Consider the following 23,912-nt stretch of genomic DNA (forward strand, 5'->3'; position numbering starts at 1 on the left):
ATGATCACTCTAAAAAATGTAGTTCCCACATACTTTATTATCCTCTAGTCACTGCTGAAGGTGCCTCTATTCTTGTATATAAGCATTATATACACCATAAAATATTTTGGGGAGATATATTCAAGAATCTTCTAAAAAAACTGAACATATTAATTTTTAATGACTTTCCACAATCACTCGTTATACTGAGTTGACCGGAACTCTGTAATAAGACCACCTGCCAGTTTAAAAGTGCAGCAGGCATAAAGCAAAATGAAATATACTCTGGATAATCAAAGAAACAGATCCAAAATTAGCCCAAATTGTTCTCAAATTTGCCAAGAGGAATAGTGAAAGCCAATTGGAATCTAAATGATCTCTGCTCCTGATACTGGAATGAAAATTCTCCTTTACCCTGTACAAAGGGAATCACAAAGTTTCCATTTTCCACTTTCCTCTTCATTGTATAAAGCACACTGGGGTAGACTGCTCCTTCAGTCTTATTTACCAGCCTCCTGAAAACATCTCTACTTTTCAAATTAAAAAGATGTCTTTAAATCATCCAATGACAGCCGACAAATAACCATTTCTTCAGCAGGAATGTCACATGATTAAACTCTAAGTAACAAGTTGCCTCTTGCTGGTTTTCTAGATGGTATATAAAAGAAAATAATAAACACAATTTAACCTTGTAGCCATTCTCCATTCAATCCCAAACATAAAGAGACATTCTAATCTAGTGTAATCTGCACTGCCCTGGGTGTTACAAGATAACTTTTTCTTTCAGAGTGGCACTAACTGAAAACTACAGCATTTCAAACAAGAAAGTCACCATTTCTCTTAATGGAAGTCAAAACCTTTTTTTTTTTAAACAGCAGAAACACTTAAATGATGGCTTCCATCCTAAAAGCAGAGCCAGAGTTCTGGATGAAAGAAGTGCCCAAAAGAGTTAACATAGCAGACTTGAGACTGCTCTCCTTAAAAAGGCCTGCTGGCAAGGTCGGCCCTTGGCTGACATCTGAAAGCTTGAATGGGAAATAGCTCCCTATACTGATAAAAAAAACAACAACACAAAAACAAATACATAAAAACAACTTTTCCAAAATGCTAACAGTGGTTCACTGTGCCTAAATTGTTTGTACAAACAATATGGTTTATGCTAAGAACATGCTTGTTTGCCTATGGGCATCTGGAATTTTGGCACATGCTATACAGAGGGGGTGCAGATGGATACATGTGGGTGCCTCCAGTGAGACAACACCTCACTCTTGTAGTCAGAAGTTGATTAATCATAACCTGTGTGGCTGCACCAAGAAAGGACTCTTGGAACTGGAGAATGTTTTCCCCAGACTTTGCTTGCCCCCATGTGTCTGCGCTCTTTGGCTGGTTCTGCTCTGAATTCTTGCGCAGCAATACCTAAGAGCCATGAGGAGGACTCTGCCGAGTCCTGTGAGCCTTTCTGCTGAATCACCCAACTAGGGGATTATTTTAGCGACACCCAAACAAAGAGCTAACAGATTCTTCCTCGATCACATGCCTGAATAAGCTATTTGGTAATGTTCCTGAGACCTGCTCTGTCTGGGCGCTGTTCCTTCACCACCCCTACACATATGCAGAGGAAAGAACCAGCCTCCCAAGGCTCTCTACCAAGTCCTCCCAGAAAGACAAGGACACGTGTGTGCGTGCATCCAGGGGGAGGAGGAGGGCGGATAGAGGGGGAACGGGAGTAGGAGGGGAACACTGAAGGAAGGCTCGGTGGGTATTGCTGCTGTTACTTAGAACTAAGTAGAAACAGAAAAGGGAAAGCTAAATGCTTATACAGAGAAAGGAGGTCCCAGAATTTCCTCAGCATGTGAACCAGATCCTTGCTTTGCTTTGAGAAAACTACCTCCATTAATCTAGAGGATTATGGCAAAATGGTTAAAAGAGCCTGTTTGGCTCCCCTTCAACCTTTCTTAGCTGGACAAGCTTGGACCAGACTCTAACTCCATACTCCCCGTTCTCTGTCAAATGTAGCTAGACTTCTCACCTTCTAATAAAGTTTGTTGCAAGGATTCCATGAATTTATAAAGAGAAGTACACACAAAAGTATTTGGCCTATTGTAAGCACCAAAAAATGGCTGACTATTATTATTTTCAAGGTTCTTTGGATAATTTTCTCTTACCGGCTTTTAAAAAGAGAGAAAACCTATATGGAGTTTTGAAAAGTTTTTGAAAAAGTAAAACAAGTTTCTAAGCATCCAAATACATTTTAGCCTAGTTGGAAACCAATAAACTACATTAGGTGTTGTGGGTGAAGACCAGTATTGTGCCCTGAATGGATGGCTCGGTTGGTTGGAGTGTATGGTTGTGGGTTCCATCTTGTGTCAGGAGGCAACTGATCGATGTGTCTCTCTCACATCAATATCTCTCTCTCTCACTCTCCCTCCTAAAAACCAATGGAAACATGTCCCTCAGTGAGGATTTAATTAAAAAAAGAAAGAAAAGAAAAAATGATAGAGGAAGGACAGAAGAAAAAAATAAAAGAATAAAGAATACTGTTGCATGATCAAATTCACTTAACAAATATCGAGGTAAACAGAATTAGATTTTTGGAAGACTTACTTAAAATGATATTGTGCACAGTGAATGTCCAAAAGGGGCATATAGAAGGTCAAATTTCATAACTGATCACAGAATCTTTTTCACACCAAGTATCCACGGCACCCGTGCTTTGCTGCTCTGGTTCTAAAATTAGGATCAGATACTTGCTCCATGTAAACATTAAAAGAGAACCTAGCTACTGGGGACACCAGGATGAACAACTATAGATTTCAGGTTGTAGGAGGTCATGTATTAACAGGGATAAGGAGGAAAACTTTGATGAATTGTTTATATCAAGCTCTACGAGAAAATTATAAAGGAAGGATTACGCCCAGCAGCTATAGTGGGAACTGCAAGGCGGGAGGACTATTTAGTAGGGGTCCCACGAGCCAGACAAACGAGGGAAGAGTCTCAGAGGCCCTGGAGAACAGGCAATACTAGGCGGTTGAGGAAAGGCAGGCAGGTGCCGAGGAAGTCACATGTGAGGTACCTGGGAGTTCTTAAAATGTAAAGAGCACAGGCTCTCCTTTTTAAATGCCTTAAGTATGTTAAACAAATTTAAAAAAAACAGGCTTTGAAAAATACAGACAATATAAAATAAAGTCAATTTGAAAGGACTGTAATAGAGACAAGCATAAGAGTTAAAGTATATTCAAGAGATGGTTTCACATAATATTCCTGCCTGTTCCATCACTCCCCTGGTGAGATGCTAATAAGGTGAGCCAACCAGTTTAAGAATAAAAAGTGAAGAACCTGTCACTCTGTCATCAAGGGAAACTGCCTGTCTATAATTACCTTTATATCTTGGCATATGTTAATTCATGTTAATACTTAAACCTAAAAATTTACTATTCTCCAGGGGTGGGTTTTTTTTAATTTTTAAAGAAATATATTTTTAAATGAAGCATAGCTCCTTACATGCTATATAGCTTCCTCTCTTTGGCACAGCAATCAAACTTGCTAACATTTTTACAATTTCTAACAGTCCAATTTTCCATTTTCTCTAAGTTAATTACTTGTAGTATATCTAAAAGTAGCTGGTTTGTGGCTGAGCACAACTGAGAAAGAGGCACAGCTAAAAATTAGAAAATAGTAAGATTCATGAGATTAGGTGGATCAATGCAGGTGTTTTTAACTAGAGATTAAAAACTTATGGGAGATTCTATGAAATTTAAACAGAACTGAACCTGAAGCATTATTAAACTCAAAAGGATATTTTGAGTATGAATATAAATAAAACCCAGATTCATAAATTGTACACTTATGGATATAAACTGAATAAAAATCTTTTTAAAAGCAATGTTGCTGAAAAGTTATTGAAAAGTTCTTAAGTAAACAATTTTAGAAAGTAAAACAAAATACTACCATCATATATTAAAAGTTATTTAGCACTTGTAGAGTGCTTCTTTCTACATGTACAACATTATTTAATCACTATTATAAGTGTATGAGAAAGCCAGGGTTCTGTAACATGATTTAATTTCACTACCTTGGTAAGACTTCCATGTGTGTAAATTGTCAACTCAAAAAATAATTTGCATAGTTAGTTCAAGAAACCATAATCACTTTATTTGTAAAAACTAAAATGCACATTACTAATGGCCAAGATTCAGTATTATTTGACATCTCTTGATGATTATTAAGCTTATCTATACCTCCCATCCCCACCATTTGAGAATCCGTGTTTTCAAACTGTAATTAAAATAAAAGCATTTCCTGCTTAATATCAGTAGTTCACTTATTTAAAAAATAAGACATTCTATTCAAATGTCAAACAAAAAACCAATTTCCCATTATTCTGACTGGGAAAAGTTATATTCAAATTCAGATCCTGAGTCTCCTAAAATGTCAGCCATAATGAGATATAAAAGGTGAGCAATTTTCTGTGACTGTAGGTAACATTTATAGCATCTTATACTTATCCAGAGGAGCACGGGTTAAAGAAGTTAGACATACTACCCTTACCTATCAAGAACAGTCTTCAAAAATTTGGATATGGCCATGCTTTTGAATCAATATTCATGTTTTCTATAAAATTTTATTTTTAAACTGGGACTCAGTGCTATTACTGCTTGTCAACAGATTGCATTGGGCCTTTGGGCAAGACTTGCAAATACCTTGCACAAGGTATTTATCATCCTTGGGAATGAGTGTCAGTATCACCATTAGTGGGATAAGTCAGTGTGACAACCAAACTCTCTACGTTCCCATTGCCATCTTGTCACTCCCTTCCACCCCCAATCTGGGGTGCAATATTGGGCCAGAGCAATGACATGAAAGCTATTTACAGGACAGGGGATTGAGCCACGATAGAACATTGAAGAACCAAGGTGATCAGGTAGTAGAAAATTAGCCAGGGTGCTGATCGATGTTTCTCTCTCATCGATCTTTCTAACTCTCTATCTCTCTCCCTTCCTCTCTGTAAAAAATCAATAAAATATATAAAAAAAAAAAAAAAAGAAAGAAAGAAAAAAGCCGGAACCGGTTTGGCTCAGTGGATAGAGCGTCGGCCTGCGGACTGAAAGGTCCCAGGTTCGATTCCGGTCAAGGGCATGTACCTGGGTTGCGGGCACATCCCCAGTGGGGGATGTGCAGGAGGCAGCTGATCGATGTTTCTCTCTCATCGATCTTTCTAACTCTCTATCTCTCTCCCTTCCTCTCTGTAAAAAATCAATAAAATATCAGAAAGAGAAAAAAAAAACAGGAAATTTAGCCAGGGTATAGGTGGGCCTGGGAAATATGAGAAATATCTTCCTTTGTGCTATAAGGGAGTACTTTGGCATTCCACAAGGCCATGTTCTAGACAGGGGTGAAAATAACCCTAGTCATAAATCAGGAGTAGGACTCTAGTTCTAAGTTCTGATTTTATCTTTGTTAAGCCTGCCAAATCTGGACGAACACAGTATGGTACATGACAGTGGTTCGAGAATATGGAAACATGATGTGGGCCTAAGACAGCCGTGGGCAAACTACGGCCCGAGGGCCGGATCTGGCCCGTTTGAAATGAATAAAACTAAAAAAAAAAAAAAAGACTGTACCCTTTTATGTAATGATGTTTACTCTGAATTCATATTAGTTCACACAAACACTCCATCCATGCTTTTGTTCCAGCCCTCCGGTCCAGTTTAAGAACCCATTGTGGCCCTCGAGTCAAAAAGTTTGCCCACCCCTGGCCTAAGATCTCAGTTATAAAGGCCCCAATCGGCCTTGATCGCCAGCCAGGCCTAGGAACCCAACTTGTGCACCAGGCCTCTAGTTTTAGGATAAAATGTTACACAACAATAGATAACTCTACCATTGACCCTTGAACAATGTAGATAGATCTGAATTGCAGGGCTCCACTTATATGTGGATTTTTTTTCAATAAATATATTGAGATCTGCAATAATTTGAAAAAAATAGCAAATTATGTAGCCATAAAATACAGAAAATTTAAGAAAAAGTTAGGTATGCCACGAGTGCATAAAATATATGTAGATATCAGTCTATTTTATCATTTATTACCACAAAATATACAAGTCTATTATAAAAAGTTAAAATTTATCAAAACTGTACATGGAGCTATTTGCAGTCAAAAGGAATGTAAACAAACATAAAGATGTAGTATTAAATCACAACTGCATAATATTAACTATAGCACATAATTTAATACTATAATAATCTCCTAGCTACCAACTGTTCCATCAATTATACTAGGCTTCTATAAGGCAATCGTATTGCTGCTTCTTTGTTATCAATGTGTGAATTATCATACCTGTCAATAAATATAAATTTCTTTTTCACATTATCTTTCCCTTTTTGATGTCTAGTGTAATACATATAATATCTACAGTGTTGTGTATCATATAAGACAATATTGATATAGGTACTGACAGACAGACGAGATGGTTCATCTTGCAAACAGAAGATCTAGACATATAGTATCAATAATACAGTAATGCAAATGTATTTTCTCTTCCTTATGTTTTAATTAACATTTTCTTTTCTCTAGATTACTTTATTGTAAGAATACAGTCTAAAATGATACAACATAAAAAATATGAGTTAATGACTATGTTATTGGTAAGGTTTCGGGTCAATAGTAGGCTATTAGCAGTTAAGTTTTGGGGCAGTCAGAAGTGATAAGACAGATTTTTTGACTGTGCAGTGTCAGTGCCATGACCCCTGCACTGTTCGAGGGTCCCCTGTACCACAGACTGCAAGATCTGAGGTATAAAATATTCTGTTTAAAAGCTGACAAATCAGCCCTACCCAGTGTGCCTAAATGGGTAGAGCATCGGACTGTGGATCAAAGGGTCCCTGGTTCGATTCCTGTCAAGGGCATGTATCTCAATTGCAGGTTCCTTCCCGGCTCTGGTCCTGGAACATGCATGAGGCAACCAATGGAAGTATTTCTGTCACATTGATATTTCTCTCTGTATTTCCCTCTCTCTTCTACTCTCTCTAAAAATCAATGGAAAAATATCTTCAGATGAGAATTTAAAAAATAAATCAAATACTTTATATTTTAGTATTCTCAGAAATTAAGCAGGCAAACACATTTAACATTTTGTATAGTCATATAAACCTAAGTTGTTTTTTTCTGTAAGTCAAGGACATATCTACTGAGGGAAAATGTTGTATGAATAAATGTTGACTACAAAATCAACTTTATAATTTTATGGCTTTAACAAACATTTAACATTTTCAAATTCTTTTTTATTTTACTTTATCAGAGCCCCAGTTTCAGCTTCATTGAAACCCAGACCAGATGGAAGAAAGAAAAGTGCCTTTGAAAGTGAAGATAACCTCCTTTAATTTGTAACACAGCAGCTTAAAGATGGTTTAAATCGGAGATAATGGCTTATACGAATTGTGTGTAATGCTGCATTAACTTGTTGTCATTATCATTATTAAAACCGTAGCTAAACATTCACCCTGACCTATATGGGGCACATCAGCTCTATCAAAGACATCAGTGCCTTTCCGGGAGAGATCCAAAAAGTTCAAAGCAGTTGTTCTCATCAATACATGAAAACTTGATTGTACTACATCATCTCATAACTATGCAATGTAGTAATTAGAAGATGCAGCTAACCTTACTTTCCAAATTAAACCTCAACAGATAAAAATTAACATTGAGGTTAAAAAAATAAAGCAAAAAATATAAGAGAAATTCATCAAAAGGTATTAACTCAAAATTTTCTTTTATCCCTGACCCCATTTTACTGTATTGGGAAATGGAAAAGCTGGTTCCCCCTTATTTTTTGTTATTTCCTCATCTGGGATGGACTGATGAAATCAGCACTTCCAGTGTTGGCAGCCAGCAGCATTTAAGAGAGGAGGAGAAAAGTCACATCTGGCCAGATCTTCCTCTTGTTTCTGAGTGCTTGTTCCTGCCTTTCCCGCTGTTTCTTCCCCTCCCGAAAATACGATTAATAACTATGAATTTATAAAACTCTGCATTGTAAGCAAGGCTGAGAGGGCTTTCCATCTCAGTGAGGTTGAGGTATGGAGTTAATGAGAAGTGAGACTGTGGGGAATGAATAGAAACATGCCAATGTTAAAGTAATTGAGCATGAATATCAAACACTGACTTGGGAACAGTCTCCCTTTGCTGATGGGAAAGTCTGATCAGCTGGTGGGCAGATAGGATGTGCATTGAGCTACGTTCACTGCCAGCCCCGGGATTTCTATCAGAACAGCCTATTCTACTTTATAAAACTGGTACCTTTGCTTCCTCACCCTGAATCATATTTTCCTTCTTTTTCTTCTCTTTCCTTCTACCCTCCCTCCCACCTTCTTCCCGTCCTTCCTTCCTTTCTCCCTCCCTTCCTTCCTTCAAACGGCCTCCTTTTTCTTCTTTTTTATTTTATCTCACCCATCCCCAAGCCTTATAAAGAATTTAAAGTTTTAATATTTCAGTAACTGCTGTTTCTTTTAAAAATATGTGTAATTTTCTAATTAGTTAAGAATAACATAGATGACGGTATTGTGGCTAGAATTGCTGACACTATAATTTTTATTTTTAAAACTCTGCATTGTCCTCTAAAGCCAGTGAAAGCTTGAATAATTCATCGCTATAATACTCCTATGTGCCTTCCATCATTCTCAATTAGATCATTTGCATGTTCTTCTTTGCCAGCAAGAATCACTAGAAGACTTTCACAATAGCAGTAACAATATGAAAACTTTAAGCTGTATGTTATTGTTAATTTCAAGTTGTAATGAATAATTTTCTTTAGAATAGGCTAACAATAGTTTCAAAAAACTAAAATATTTTCAATAAACTAAATATAATAAACAGGTTTATTCAGAACAGGGTAATAATATTTTTTAAAAACTAAATATTGAAGGAAAAAACTGTGGCTCTATAATTATGCATTTTTATAAAAACTCATTTACAAAGATATTTTTATTAGTTTACAAGGTAAAAAATGGATACAAATGTAAATCAATTGGGAATTGGTTAAGTAAAATACAGTTCGTTCATTAAATGAAATAAAAGTGATTTGTGAAAAATAGATAGCAACTAATGAGGATGTAGGCAATAACAGTATATTATTAAAATAGCCCATAAACTATAAATGTTTTTAAAAAATATGTGCTTAAAGTACTAAGCATTAATGCTTATCTGGTGGTGACTGAATTTCTAAACTTGTATTTCTATTTGCCATTCTCTAAATTTCCATTTGAATGTATATCATAATTGATATAAATTTAAAAAAATAAACCAATTAGTTTCTCAATCCCTATATATACCCAAAGGAAACCAGGAAAAACATAGGAAAAGCAATCATATGAGAAATATTTTAAATATAGAATTATGTCTTACCTTAACAGTGTAGTATTCTCTAACTTCAGGCCTAATAGAATCAAAGTCTCCACTGATGAATTCAGGCAAAAAGCTGAAAGAAAGAGTTCTGAGTCAACTAATTAAGACTACTTACTTGTTAATCTTTAAAACTATGATTATAACGACCAAAAGAAAAAAGGAGTCTATTTTTACAGTGAATGGGATGTCAAAGATGTCAAATTTCACTCTTGGTTACAATAAAGTATGACTGGGGTACTCCACATAACCAAGTAATTGATCAACTTAAACACACTATCAGTCAGTATTTATCATGCTTCACTAAATAAAGATTAAAGAAGATTATTACTTTAAAAAACGTCCAGGTCAACAACCCTAAAACAAAGACTCAATCTTTGTATATTACCTTTTACATATATTCAAACCTTTATAGTATTGTACCCTCACAGAGGCTCAGAACTCTCAACAGATTCGAACAGAGTACATGAGGAGGAGGCGGAGGAGGAGGCATTCTTTGCAGAGCAGGAGTCAGTTCAAAGACATTTTCCATGTAACCTATTGATGTATTTCTAAAAACAGGAATCTTCTAGATAGGTTTGAAATACTACAAAGGTCACCGTTGCTAAATACAGGGCGAGGATTCCCAAAAGTGGATGTTCTAATTCTATTACAATTGTCTCATTTCTCTTTTCTACCATTTAAATTTTTTCAGAACTCATTTCAGAGATCTTACCTTACTCTGTCTACATAAGCCATGCTTGATTTATTTTTTTTACATAACATGTGGTAGAATTTCTTTGCACTTGGAACACCTAACTGTGGAAAAATAAAACTTCTCTGGATTTCTTAATGCTCTGCAAAAAGCCTTAGCCTCAAGAGCCTCAAGAAGGTATATGATGTAAAGAAGGGAATGTTTGCTTGCAAGTCCTCCAGAAATATTCTATTCTACACCTATCGTAAGAATTAGATCTGTAACCATTTATCTAGTTAATTGTTCTGATTCAAAAGAAAAATAAAACTTCAACATGTATTCTCAAGAGGGCCAAACTGTTACATAATGGAGACAGGTACTTTATCTCCCTGTGTATTACATGTCAAAACAGATAAAACCCCAAAACTAGGGGACATCTCCAGGTCATAAAAGTCAAGATATAGGAGACTATCCGGCTCCTAGAGAAATTTTTTACTGATGATGAATATGAAAAACTCAATACTAATATTGTCCTTTTGCATAATTTTTAACTTCTTAACTCAATTGGAAATATTACTTCTTAGGTCTAAACCAGAGATTTTTCAACCTGTGCCCTCAGAATGTTTAGAACATGCAATACCCGACTATTAGAGGGCACCGACCCCTGTTTCCTTAGACTGTCAAATAAAAAAATAACAGCCAACACAATAGCTGACCCTTCAGTGTGAATGAGTAAAAATTTTACCTATTTTTTTGTCAGATCGGCAAAAATATAATATTTTTTGATGTGCCAGTAATTAGTTTATGAGATTGAAAAGGTTGAAAATTGCTGGTCTAACCCGTGGTCGGCAAACTGCGGCTCTCGAGCCACATGCGGCTCTTTGGCCCCTTGAGTGTGGCTCTTCCTAAGCCTTAGGAGTACCCTAATTAAGTTAATAACAATGTACCTACCTATATAGTTTAAGTTTAAAAAATTTGGCTCTCAAAAGAAATTTCAATCGTTGTACTGTTGATATTTGGCTCTGTTGACTAATGAGTTTGCCGACCACTGGACCTAATCTAACTACTTGTGTTGGACCAACTCTTCCTTGAACTGTGTCTTCCTAGGACTAAATGGTAAGAGGAAGTTCTACTTCACAGATCTGTGCTGCATAAGCTGCTTCGTTTGTTTGATTTTTGTTAACCAATAATGATTGCTTTTTTCAATTTTTAGTAATTGATGAAAATTTTATATTAGCTGATTCCAGAACTATTTGCTGAATGTCAACCATGCACAAATGACAACAGTTCATTTCAGAATAAGACAGAATTGGGAAGTAAAGTACCTAGGCTTTTAAATCACTTTGCCTGATTTCAACAATTTCTCATCAACTTTTCTTCTCAAAATATCTGCATGGCCAGTACCCAATTTACTTCTTCATGTGAGGCAGACATTTAAACTTAGGACTCTGGTTCTATGCAGCTGAATTATACTACTTCCTAATAAGACTGATTTATATGGCTCTACAAACTTTAGTACCTCAGATATCTAGAATCCATTTGGCAGTTTCCAAATATGATATTGATTTTGACAATAAAAATGAAAAATAAAAACTGACATATTCAGGCAGCTAAATGTCCTCTTATGATATGTCATTTAAAAGAGAATGAGATCCCTTTTTAATGTATACTTATGAATAACAAAAGAAGGCAATCATGAAAATTCACTTATCTTTTCATATAAAACATTAACAGGAAAATTAGATAAAAGATAACTAACTTTGGCTAACTTTTAATATAATTTTATCTAATATAACAAATGAACCAGAATGCTGAATTCTAAGAAGACTCATGCCCAAAATACTCCTAGTATACAAGACTAAAATTATTAATACCTTTTCATCATATAAAATACTAGTTTTTGATACTTTCTAAAATGTACTTTCAGACACCGCACTTGATAGCCATCTCATATTTCCTGGAGGGCAGCTGGTGCCATGGTACCTGGCGTTCTGAAGAAGTAAGTATTGGGGATGACACTTCACAGATGCAGAGGAACTACATTATGACAAAAAAGGCAGTTCACACGGGAAGATTATTTTTCAGAACTCTTTGAGAACTGACTTCACATAGCAACTGACTAAGGGTATATGGACTGTGTAACTACTGATTGCATTTCTGTCTCCTGTTGACACAGATCAGATCAGTATGCCTCCTTCTGCCATCCTCAATCTACGCGCACTGACTTGTTTTCCAAACACTCCAAAGTGGCATGGGCTCCTTTATATTTACATTTAACTTTTACAGCACTTGCCACACACACTTGACAAAATAAGAGTCCAAAAAGGGCTGCCATTAGTTAATGAGAGTTAAGCTCCATTACCTGTAATAATCAAGAAGAGGTTGATAGTTATAAAATATGCCTAAACATAATGTGTTAGACTACAACTACTCTTTCATAAGTCATTTCCTAAGACTCCGTGGAAGGATGGATATCCCTCCACAGAACCTTCCTTGCTCCCACAGAGAAAAGCAATCCTGTATAACTTATAAAGCCCTAAATCCATAACTTTCCATCACATTCTAAGCAACTTCTATAAATATATTTTAGCTTCTACTACTGTAAGTTCTTTGTAGCAGGATCTCTGACTGATCTTGGTGTTCCCCAGAGCACCAAGCACACACATGTTGATAATAATGGAATAGATGAATGGGGTAGAGGAGGAGAAGGGTGGGAAGTAATGAGGGGATTAAAGAAAGAGAAGAGGGAGTGGCAGGAAAAAGGAGAAAGGAAAAAGGGTCGAGGGAGAATGGGAAAGAAGATAGGAAGAAGGGGAGGGAAGGAGAGAGGAGGAAATGGAAATGGTCAAAAGGGAAGAGAAAGGCAAGGAGAGGGAAGGAAGAAGAGATGGAGAGTGAAAAAGAAGAATGAGCAAAGAAACATTTATTTAAAAATTTCTATTATGCCTGTCTCCCTACTTCCTGGCTTGTCCAAATTACTTCACCTTTCTGAGCCTCATTTCTTCATATGTAAAATGAGGACAATTTGGAGTGGTATGAGGATTAATATGTGTAAAGCACTTAGAGAATGCCTGGCATACATCAAGCATGATTTAAGCTATTTGGGTAAAATAACAGTTATTACTAGACAAACTAAGTAATTTGCCATAGTCTACAACAAGGATAATAAGAGCTAGAACCAAACTCCAAGCACAGGCAGCCCAATCTTTGTTCTTTAATGGCCAAGTCTACAGCCTCTCACCAACACACATGCAGGAAATGGATAAGAGTTTCTCATGGAGAAAGCTCTGGACATAAACACATTATCCCCTCTGCTAATTTTATTGATCATTGATAATTGGGTCAAACTCTAATTTTGGAAAGATATCACTGAGGCTGAAAAACAATGTTTGTGCTGGTTGCTGTAGGAAGGATAGGATTTTTATTAAAAGAATTTTGATTAAAGAACTATGTTAGTAGTTCTGGAAGTGATAGCCATAGAAATTAGACAAGAAGAAATAAAAGGCATCCAAATTGGAAAAGAAGACGTAAAACTGTCATTCGCAGATGACATGATACTGTACATAGAAAACCCAAAAGACTCCATCAAAAAATTATTAGACTTAATAAATGAATTTGGCAATGTAGCAGGATGCAAAATTAACGCCAAGAAATCAATGACATTTTTATATACCAATAGGGAACTTACTGAAAGAGAGACTAAAAAAACAATCCCATTTACCATCACACCGAAAAATGTCAGATACCTAGGAATAAACTTAACTAAGGAGGTAAAAGACCTATACTCGGAAAACTACAGGACACTGAAAAAAAGAGGTAGAGGAAGACATAATCATATGGAAGAACATACCATGTTCATGAATTGGTAGAATCAACATCATTAAAATGTCCATACTGCCCAAAGCAATCTATAGATTCAATGCATTCCCCATTAAAATACCAAGGCATATTTCACAGACCTAGAATGAACTCTCCAAAAATTCATTTGGATAAAAAAAAACCCTGAATAGCTGCAGCAATCCTGAGAAAGAACAACAATGTATGAGGGATCTCAACATCAGATATCAAGCTGTATTACAAAACCACTATTCTCAAAACTGCCTGGTACTGGCACAAGAACAGACATATAGACCAATGGAATAGAATAGAGAACCCAGAAATCTACCCAAACTATTATGCTCAATTAATATTTGACAAAGGAGGCAAGTACATACAATGGAGTCAAGACAGTCTCTTCAATAAATGGTGTTGGGAAAATTGGACAGATACATGCAAAAAAATGAAACTAGACCACCGACTTACACCATACACAAAAATAAACTCAAAATGAATAAAGGACTTAAACGTAAGACAGGAAACCATAAAAATATTAGAGGAATCCACAGGCAGCAAAATCTCAGACATAAACCAAAGCAATATCTTTACTGATACAGCTCCTAGGGCAATGGAAACTAAAGAGAAAATAAACAAATGGAACTATATCAAAATAAAAAGCTTCTGTACAGCAAAAGAAACCATCAACAAAACAACAAGAAAGCCCACTGCATGGGAGAACATATTTTCCAATGTTATCTCTGTTAAGGGTTTTATCTCCAACATTTCCTGGGAACTCATACAACTTAACAAAAGGAAGATAAACAACCCAATCAAAAAATGGGCAACGAACCTAAACTTTCCAAAAGAGGACATAAGGAAGGCCAAGAGATGTATGAAAGCATGCTCAAAGTCACTAATCATCTGAGAGATGCAAATCAAAACAACAAAGTGGTACCATCTCACACCTGTCAGAATGGTTATCAACAAATGACAAGTGCTGGCAAGGATGCAGAGAAAAAGAAACACTCTTGCACTGCTAGTGAGAATGCAGACTGGTATGGCCACTGTGGAGAACAGTATGGAGTTTCCTCAAAAAATTAAAAATGAAACTCCCATTTGACCCAGTGATCCCATTTCTAGTAATATATCCCAAGAAACTAGTAACACCAATCAGAAAGGATATATGCACCTCTATATTCATAGTAGCACAATTTACCATAGCTAAGACTTGGAAACTGTGGGAAGCCACTGCTTGCCAATACTGTCAGTGCACCAAGGAATGGCCCATAAATCTTGGGCTTTGGCAGGGCTGATGCTAAGCACCTCGTCTGTTGAGATAGTGGTGGCTTAAGGCAATTCCTTACCAGATAATCCTTTTTACTGTTTACCAAACTTTACCTTTGATATGCCTGTATGCATTGCTAAAGGCAAATGTGTATTCAAGTAAATAAAGAGCGGACCAGTCCAGAAGTTAGTGTGTCTCTTCAAGAAAGAGGCTCCCCGTCGCCCCCAATGCCTTCTAAATTCATATTTCTTGTATAGTATTTTAACTTATGCATCAGCCCCTCCTTCAGATCCTGAAACCCACTGAGAAGGTCGTGGCAGGAAACAACCTAAGGGCCCATCAGCAGATGAGTGGATTAAAAAACTGTGGTACATCTACACAATGGAATGCTACACTGCAGTAAAAGAGAAGGAATTCTTATCATTTGCAACAGCATGGATGGAACTGGAGAGCATTATGCTAAGCGAAATAAGCCAGTCAGAGAAAGATAAATATCACATGATCACACTCATTTGTGGAATATAATGAACAACATAAACTGATGAACAAAAACAGATCCAGAGACAGAGAAGCATCGATCAGACTGTCAAACCTCAGAGGGAAGGTAGGGGAGGGTGGAGGTAAGGGGAAGAGATCAACCAAAGGACTTGTATGCATGCATATAAGCCTAACCAATGGACAAAGACACAGGGGGTGAGGGCATGAGTGGGGGTGGAGGGGGTGGAGGGGGCAATGGGGGGTTAAGGACACATATGTAATACCTTAATAAAGAAAAATTTAAAAAAATTTTAAAAAAGAAGTATGTTAGGAGGATATAGAAAACATTGTTAAAAGAGTATGACTAGAGATAACAAGAAAAAAATGGCACTCAGTCTAAAGAAAGTAGAAATTAATCACTCAAAGATTTGGGCTAGCATTCTCTATAAAACTGCCTAACTTAATCAAGAGGGAAAACTAGCAAAAAAATAAATAAATAAAGAGGGTGATCAAAAATGTAATAAATAAAAAAGGTTACCACCACATTTTGACTCCATTTATAAATAAGCACTTCAACTGTTTTCATAAGTCTCTTAACATAATAACGGTGTCAGAGGATATTTAAACACCTGTAGAAGAATGAAAGAAATAGTGAAAGTAGATGAATAAAGCTGTTTACACTGACTGTGTCAGGAGATGGAATAATTTTTTAATTTTAATAAAGCATATCTTAATTTAATAACTAAAAGGAAAATAAAATTTATAAAAGGAAATAAAAATGAAGAGAAAATTAAAAATGAAATCAAAACTCTTAGATGCTTATAGTAAGTACATTAAATAATGTCTAACAGTCACTGAGGCTGGTAAAAGTGACTCATAGTCAAGTTATCTGACTAAGACAACATCTCGTCTCTTAAGATATTTAAGCTCGTCTCAAACTGAGTAGCCCAGGAATCAGAAAACAGCTTTGATTTCCAAAATAACTGCTTTAGACGTCCTTGATAGGCCAATGAACACTCAGAGAAAACGAAAATGACAACAGAGGAGATACAGATAGAATTTCTCCATTACTCACTTAAAATGAAGATTATAGAGTGAGGAGAGAGAAATGATCGGGAAATATATACATAACTTTCTAAAAAACTTGTTGAATTTGCCGAAACTGGTTTGGCTCAGTGGATAGAGTGTTGGCCTGCAGACTGAGGGGTCCCGGGTTCGATTCCGGTCAAGGGCATGTACCTGGGTTGCGGGCACATCCCCAGTAGGAGATGTGCAGGAGGCAGCTGATCGATGTTTCTCTCTCATCGATGTTTCTAACTCTCTATCTCTCTCCCTTCCTCTCTGTAAAAAATCAATAAAATATATTTAAAAAAACAAAACACAACTTGTTGAATTAGACATAGAGGGAAAGACAAAAAAAAAAAAAAAAAAAGAACCAGAAAGAGCCAGGCTTGAGGTAGTTAGTGAATCAGAGAAAAGGAAGGAAAGGGTTCATAAAAGTAGATACTGCATGAAAAGTTATAAATAAATGAGATCATAATAGGAGGAGAGAGATAAAAATAATGTCCATCTTCAGGAAATGAAAAGAAGAAAAGTAGGACGACATGAGAGGTAAAGAAACGGACTTAAATGAAGGGAGAGCACAGTACACCACAATGGCCACTTCCTCACTTCTGAGATGACAGCTGCCCTTTGCTGTAATTAATTATTTTCCAAAAGTGGCTGGAGGGAGAGAAAAGGAGTGAGAGAGGTTGTATAACTGGACAGCTAGCTATGGGGTTATTTTCTTAGAAGGAGGCAGTGATGGTGCAGGTGGGGGTGGTGTCAGAAAAGGCTGTGGATATTGAGGAGAATTGCACTAAGCCTAACAATAAAGAGTGAAATGTTTCATCTTTTTTTAAAGTTTTTAAATTTATCTTTGTTGTTGAAAATATTACAGATGTCTCTTTTTTCCCCATGGACCCCCTCAACCCTGCACCTGCCCCTTTGTCTTTTCCTATTTACAAACAGGAAAAAGACACAAAGCATATACACAGATTCCAATTCTTCACCTTAACAAATATAAAAAAGACTAGCTCACTGTTAGTGATTTGCTCCATCATGTAATTTATTTGCTTCATGCTTCTCTCTGTGATTCAGTGGAGATATGACACACAGAATTCAGTAAGACAGATAAATGCCATCAGGGTCACTAATAGGCTGTTGCTCCTTCCAAGTTGTCCAAAGCCAAGTGTAACAAGTTGCATAGCTAGTAAGTCTGCTAGTAGTGTTTTTAATCCTTCTTTTTCCCCCTCACAACTTCTCTCATAGTAGGAACTAAACCTTACCTAAGAAAATGACAATAAAATAATTTCTTAATGCATATGCTGTTCTGCCAAAGCCAGTATCATATTTTCTATCCTTGCTAGTTTCTGTTTTTATCTTGCTGCTTTTATCCATTATATTTGAATGTGAGAAACATTATCTTAACAGACAGGGACTGGAGGCTGGAAAGATCTCTACAGTACTTAATAGTTTCTGTTTCATAGGAAAAGAATTCAATCAGATGATAATGGCTTAGGTACAGATCACCTTGAAATCATAAAATCATTAGATGATGAACACCATTAATAAAACTAAAAGGCATAATAGAGAAAACGTTTCAATGAACTATAAAGGGCAACTATCTTTGTTCGAGTAGAGATGACATCGATAGTTTATTCAAATAGTAATAAAATAAAGGAACAATCAAATAGACAAAATATATCACACGAAAGAGAAGAAATTTAAATATCTATACTAATAACAGAGGAATATGCAAATTGGTTGGGACGCCATCATTTAACAGCCAATCAGGACGGGGGCGGGGCCACAGCAGAGAGCTCTCAGCACGCCTGCGCCAGGGGCCCGAAGGGCATGAAGAGGAAGGGAGAGCAGATAGGCAGTTAGTGGGATCAGACCAGGAGGGGAGTGCAGATATGCAGTTAGGGGAATCAGGCCAGGGGGGGAGTGCAGATAGGCAGTTAGGGGAATCAGGCCAGGAAGGGAGAGCAGACAGGCAATTAGGGGGTTCAGGCCAGGAGGGGAGAGCAGATAGGCAGTTAGGGGGATCAGGCCAGCAGCAGAGAGCAGATAAGCATTGGGGGATCAGGCCAGGAGGGGAAAGCAGATAGGCAGATAGGGGGTTCAGGTCAGGAGGGGAGATCAGATAGGCAGTTAGGGGGATCAGGCCAGCATCAGAGAGCAGATAGGCAGTTAGGGGGATCAGGCCAGGAGGGGAGAGAAGTTAGGGAGATCGGGCCAGCAGGGGAGAGCAGTTAGGCAGTTAGGGGGATCAGGCCGGCAGGGGAGAGTGGTTAGGGCCATCAGGCAGGCAGGCAGGTGAGCAGTTAGGAGCCAGTGGTTCCGGATTGCGAGAAGGATCCTGGATTGGAGAGGGTGCAGGCTGGGCTGAGTGACCCGCCCCCCCATGCACAAATGTCATGCACTGGCCTCTAGTCAGCGGTCTCACTGTGGGTCGTGAACAATGAAAATACATCCTGCATATCAGATATTTACATTACGATTCATAACAGTAGCAAAATTACAGTTATGAAGTAGCAACAAAAATAATTTTATGGTTGGGTCACAACATGAGGAACTGTATTAAAGGGTCACGGCATTAGGAAGGTTGAGAACCACTGCCCTAGTCTTTATATATTTCTCTAATAATCATATATATGTATATAACTTTTACATTTTCAATCTCCAAAGACCACATATTGCCATATTATTAAATCTAATGGTCATTTCTTCCCTGTTATTTTATTATCAGAAGCATTTAACACAATTGGCCATTCTCTATTTCTTGATTCTCCTTCACTTGATCTAAGGAGTATGATTTCTTTGTTTCTGCTTTGATTCACTCTGGCCCAGAGTTAAGCATTTAACGTATAATATATACATACCCATGCATAGATACATACATATACATATACATATACATATACATATACATATACATATACATATACATATACATACAGTATAAATACACAAAAAATTGTTTTTATTTAGGGTGGTAAATGTTTCTGTTGTATTTTAAATAACCTTTCTAAGATATTTCAGCATGTTCTTAAACTCTCTAGCTACAGGAGGCAACACTGAACCCTTCAAGGAATACAGTCTCCAACAATGCTCAGATCTCTAATTAGTGCTGCATGTGATAGTTCAGAGCTCTCCTTGGTGTTATTGCCATTTGGATATTTTCTCACAAAATTTATTAACTAGCCCTTGCTTAAGCTGAATTCTAGCTGTCCCTTTTCTGTGCCCTAACAGCAGAAAGGTCATAGCTGGCTCAGGTGCAATTTCATCATCCAGTCATATTTCATGTCCCATAATGATGTGTCAACAAATCATAGATACCATCTTGTTGTTGGAGTTCTTCTGCTTACTTCTGGTCCAAAAATACAAAACCAACATTTTAATGATAAGAAAACCATGCAGGAAGTATCTAGGTGTGTGTGTGCCAAGTATGTGTGTATGTGCATTCATTTAAACGTATATGAAAAATCAGATAGTTAAAAAACAATTATATACACACATATATGTATGTACATATATATACACAAATACACACACACACACACACACACACACTAGATATGTTTTTAATATTATCTTTAGATATAGTATTTCCAAATGTAGCTTCAATAATAGATCCATTACAAATCATTTCACAGGGGATTTCAATAATATCCATTCCTAAATGAAAACTGCTATCAAGTTTGCCATCTCCAAGTTTTACTAACCACTCACTATAAGCAGAATCCTCTGATCCCTTATTTGTTGTAAGAGACAACTTTCTGAAACATCCCTAAACATTACAGTACTTTAAACTCGGTTGTACTATGGCTGATCACATAGCATGCGGTACAATACTGAGAAATTGTCGAAAATCCCCTCCAAGAAGGAGAACTTTCCCACCAAATACAACATTCAAATTCATAATTTCTCTTAGTAATCTGTCTATGGCATTTATAGCATGACTGGATGCCATGGTACATTCATCAATAATGAGAAGTTGGGCCTTTTTAATAATTTTAGCAACTTCACTGTTTATATTGAGTCTAGAAATTAAAATTTCATTTAATGGAATGGGTAATTTATATTGGGAATGAAAGGTCCTTCCACGGAGAAGTAAATTTGCAGCAATTCCTGTAGAAGCTGTGGTAAAATAGTACCTCCACGACCTCTAATATAATGTATTAAAACTTTATAAAGATATGCCTCCATGCTCCGAGGGCCAGTTCCTGCCTCAAACATCGCCCACCTGAGAAACAGCTCGGGGAGGGCACAACCCTTGGCAAGGCGACCCAGGACTCAGTGCATTCACACTCCAAGGGCGGGTTCCTGCCTGAAACCTTGCCCTTGCGGGAAACAGCTCAGGAAGGGCGCAGCCGTTTCAAAGATGACCCCTACAGGACTGACTGACTTCCAGTTGGTCGAGCTTCAGACGTGAAGCATTACACCCAGGGTTTTTATATAAATAGATACACACACAGTATTATGTGATTGCTCTCAATATTTTTTAACATAGCAATCAAATAATATACTGAAGATAAGACAAGAAATGTGACAAAAAACATAGCCTTTAAAGCATATTAATGAGTGCTACAACAATTCAACTTTTTAAAAAATAAGTAAAATTAAAGGAGCCACGTGTTATTCAAAATTTTGGACAGATGACCCAAGTATCACTTAAAAATCTTCTGAAGAAAATTTACTCCTGAAGATCCCATCTGCAGGGAAGGGAAGGGGTTTTGTCAGAGACATACATTATGAAATAGGCTGGCCATAAAGAACAATGCCTCTGTTTAAGTTCAGTTGTAAACTGACTTCCTGCAGCTGCTTAAAATGATCTCACACTGAAAATTTATTTGACTTCATGCGTGATCTGATCAACATAGAATTTTGCATATATATTTTCCCCTTCCAATAACCTGAAATGATTCAGAGCTATGCATGGATAACTTTGAGATCTCCGATTTATAGCATTTGATAACCAACAGACTAAAATATGTCACTTAACTAATCCAATCAATAATCCAAGATAAATAGATCCTCATGGTTTGTTGTGTAGGGTTATTTAATACCAAGACTCCTAGTATAAATTTTCTTTTAAATGGGCTAATCATTTTTATCTTCCATCATTTTGATTTAAAGACCCAATAAAGTTGACCTGCTTACAGACTTTAGTAATTTGATTGCATAAATACTTTTTAATAGAAACTGGCTGAAGCAAGTGGCTAAATATTGCTTAAGGGTAGGCTTATAAAAGTCAAGCTAAGCAAACACTTTTGGTTTTCCTTAAGCAAAGTGTGCACTTGTTTCCTTCCTGCACAGGGTGGGCAAAAGTAGGTTTACAGTTATAGATATGATTATTACATTAACTTTATTAACACAAAAGAATGTCGCAACGACACAGTAAACCTACACTTTCCCAGCCCTATATATGGTAAAGCATACTGAAAGTCCATTTTTTGACTACACAACTAAATGCTTGATCATTAGTTAAAATAAATCTAATCACTGAGAAAATTATAATCATGGATAGATATCAGTCGTCACATATATTGGAAGTCATCAAGATCACAGTGTATGCTCAGATACGTAACACCAACTTATTTCATAAGTTTTATATTTATTTTCTTATTCCATAAAACTTAACAATATTAAGCAAGCTTTTGCAGAATTTTCATAAAGAAACAGCAAATACAGGCCTTATATATGAGTCTCAACTACTATTTATATAAACTCTAGGACTCAAGTGAAAACTTTGAATTTTCTTTTTTGTTCTAACTAAAAGAACTAACATTTCTCTCCAAGAAGCACTTGAAAAAATTAATATATTCCAATTAAAAGGGCAATTCTTTAGACTCATCCATCAACTGCATTGAATAAACAAACAAAACTATTGTATACCAAATAATGGATACCACTCAGCACTGAAAAAGAACAAACTCCTAGTACAATAACATGAATGAATCTCAAGAGCATCCAATAAGTGAAAAAAGTCAGACATGGAAGACAACAATCTGTATTACTCCATTTAGATGACACTAGATTCAGTGGTTCTCAACCTTCTGGCCCTTTAAATACAGTTCCTCATGTTGTGACCCAACCATAAAATTATTTTCGTTGCTACTTCATAACTGTAATGTTGCTACTGTTATGAATCGTAATGTAAATATCTCTGATATGCAGGATGGTCTTAGGCGACCCCTGTGAAAGGGTCGTTCGACCACCAAAGGGGTTGCAACCCACAGGTTGAGAACTGCTGTGATAGATAGATTGTTTGATTGCTGCATTCATTCTACAAGTATTTCCTGAGCACACACTGAATGTCAGACTCTGTGCGAGGCTCTGGATGAAGCAAACAGCTAACGTATCTTGAATGCTCATTGTGGGCAGACACTGATTGTTCAAAATGTTTTTTTGTGTGTTCGCTCATAGGTTCATAGTCCCCTCAGAAGTTGAGGTCCAGAGAGGTTAGGTGATCTACTGGAGGTCACACTGCTAGTGAGAGGGTTCAAATTTGGGCATCCTGGCTCCAGAACCTGAGCCTCAACAGAGTCCCTGCCCTCCAGCAGCTCACAGCCCAGCTGGGGAGACAGAAATGTAAAGAGATGAACCAGAGTCCAGCAGGGCTGTGATTGAGGGTAACCAAGCAGGACTCCGGAACTGGCTGCTTGGAGCAGCTGGGAAGCCATCACCAGACGGGAGACGCTGACGCTGGGTCCACAGCTTAGTCACAAATAACCTAAACACGGAAAAGAATCTCTTTTCTTCTTACCCAGTTCTTGCTTTGCTGTGAAGGTATATTATGCTGCTAAGGTTACTTTAATAATGCTCTTTTAAAATTATTTTTAAAGTAATATAAATAAGTTTCTGATTGAAGCAATGGAGGACATTGGGGTTTGTAAGATATGGCAGGTATACCACACATAAAGAGTCTCACTTTGTACTCTTGCTTTTCTCTCTCACCTTCTTTTGTTTTTGGGTCAGTTGACCCAGGGTGGAGATCTCCAGGCACCGGTAGCTCTCCTGGACCACAAGCACTAGAAACAGCATCCAGGGGAAATGGATGGACAGATTCAGCCACAACATGAGACTTTATCTGTTGGTTCTCTACTTGCTCACTGTCCCTCAGAATCTTGCGTCTTCCAGCTCCTTTTCCTGAAGTACAGTGTCATTGCTTGTACCTGTCTAGCTATAGTCTTAGAGGACACAGCTCACCTCTTTAAGGAAGCCTTTCCAGCAGCACTGAG

The 23,912-nt window shown here is 37.0% G+C and overlaps 1 protein-coding gene across 3 annotated transcripts in view; it reads right to left on the reverse strand.

Annotated features, from left to right (window-relative positions):
• The window catches only part of TPK1 (thiamin pyrophosphokinase 1), a 276,645-nt gene that overhangs the window by 171,484 nt on the left and 81,249 nt on the right, over positions 1-23,912 (reverse strand). For all 3 annotated transcript variants that reach the window (XM_023758885.1, XM_006094776.3, XM_023758886.1), the window contains exon 4: positions 9,377-9,449. In XM_023758885.1, the coding sequence (XP_023614653.1) occupies positions 9,377-9,449 (73 nt within the window). The remainder of the gene's footprint in view (positions 1-9,376; positions 9,450-23,912) is intronic.

This window comes from Myotis lucifugus, unplaced genomic scaffold, assembly GCF_000147115.1.
Source record: "Myotis lucifugus unplaced genomic scaffold, Myoluc2.0 scaffold_141, whole genome shotgun sequence".
Classification (NCBI taxonomy): Eukaryota; Metazoa; Chordata; class Mammalia; order Chiroptera; family Vespertilionidae; genus Myotis; species Myotis lucifugus.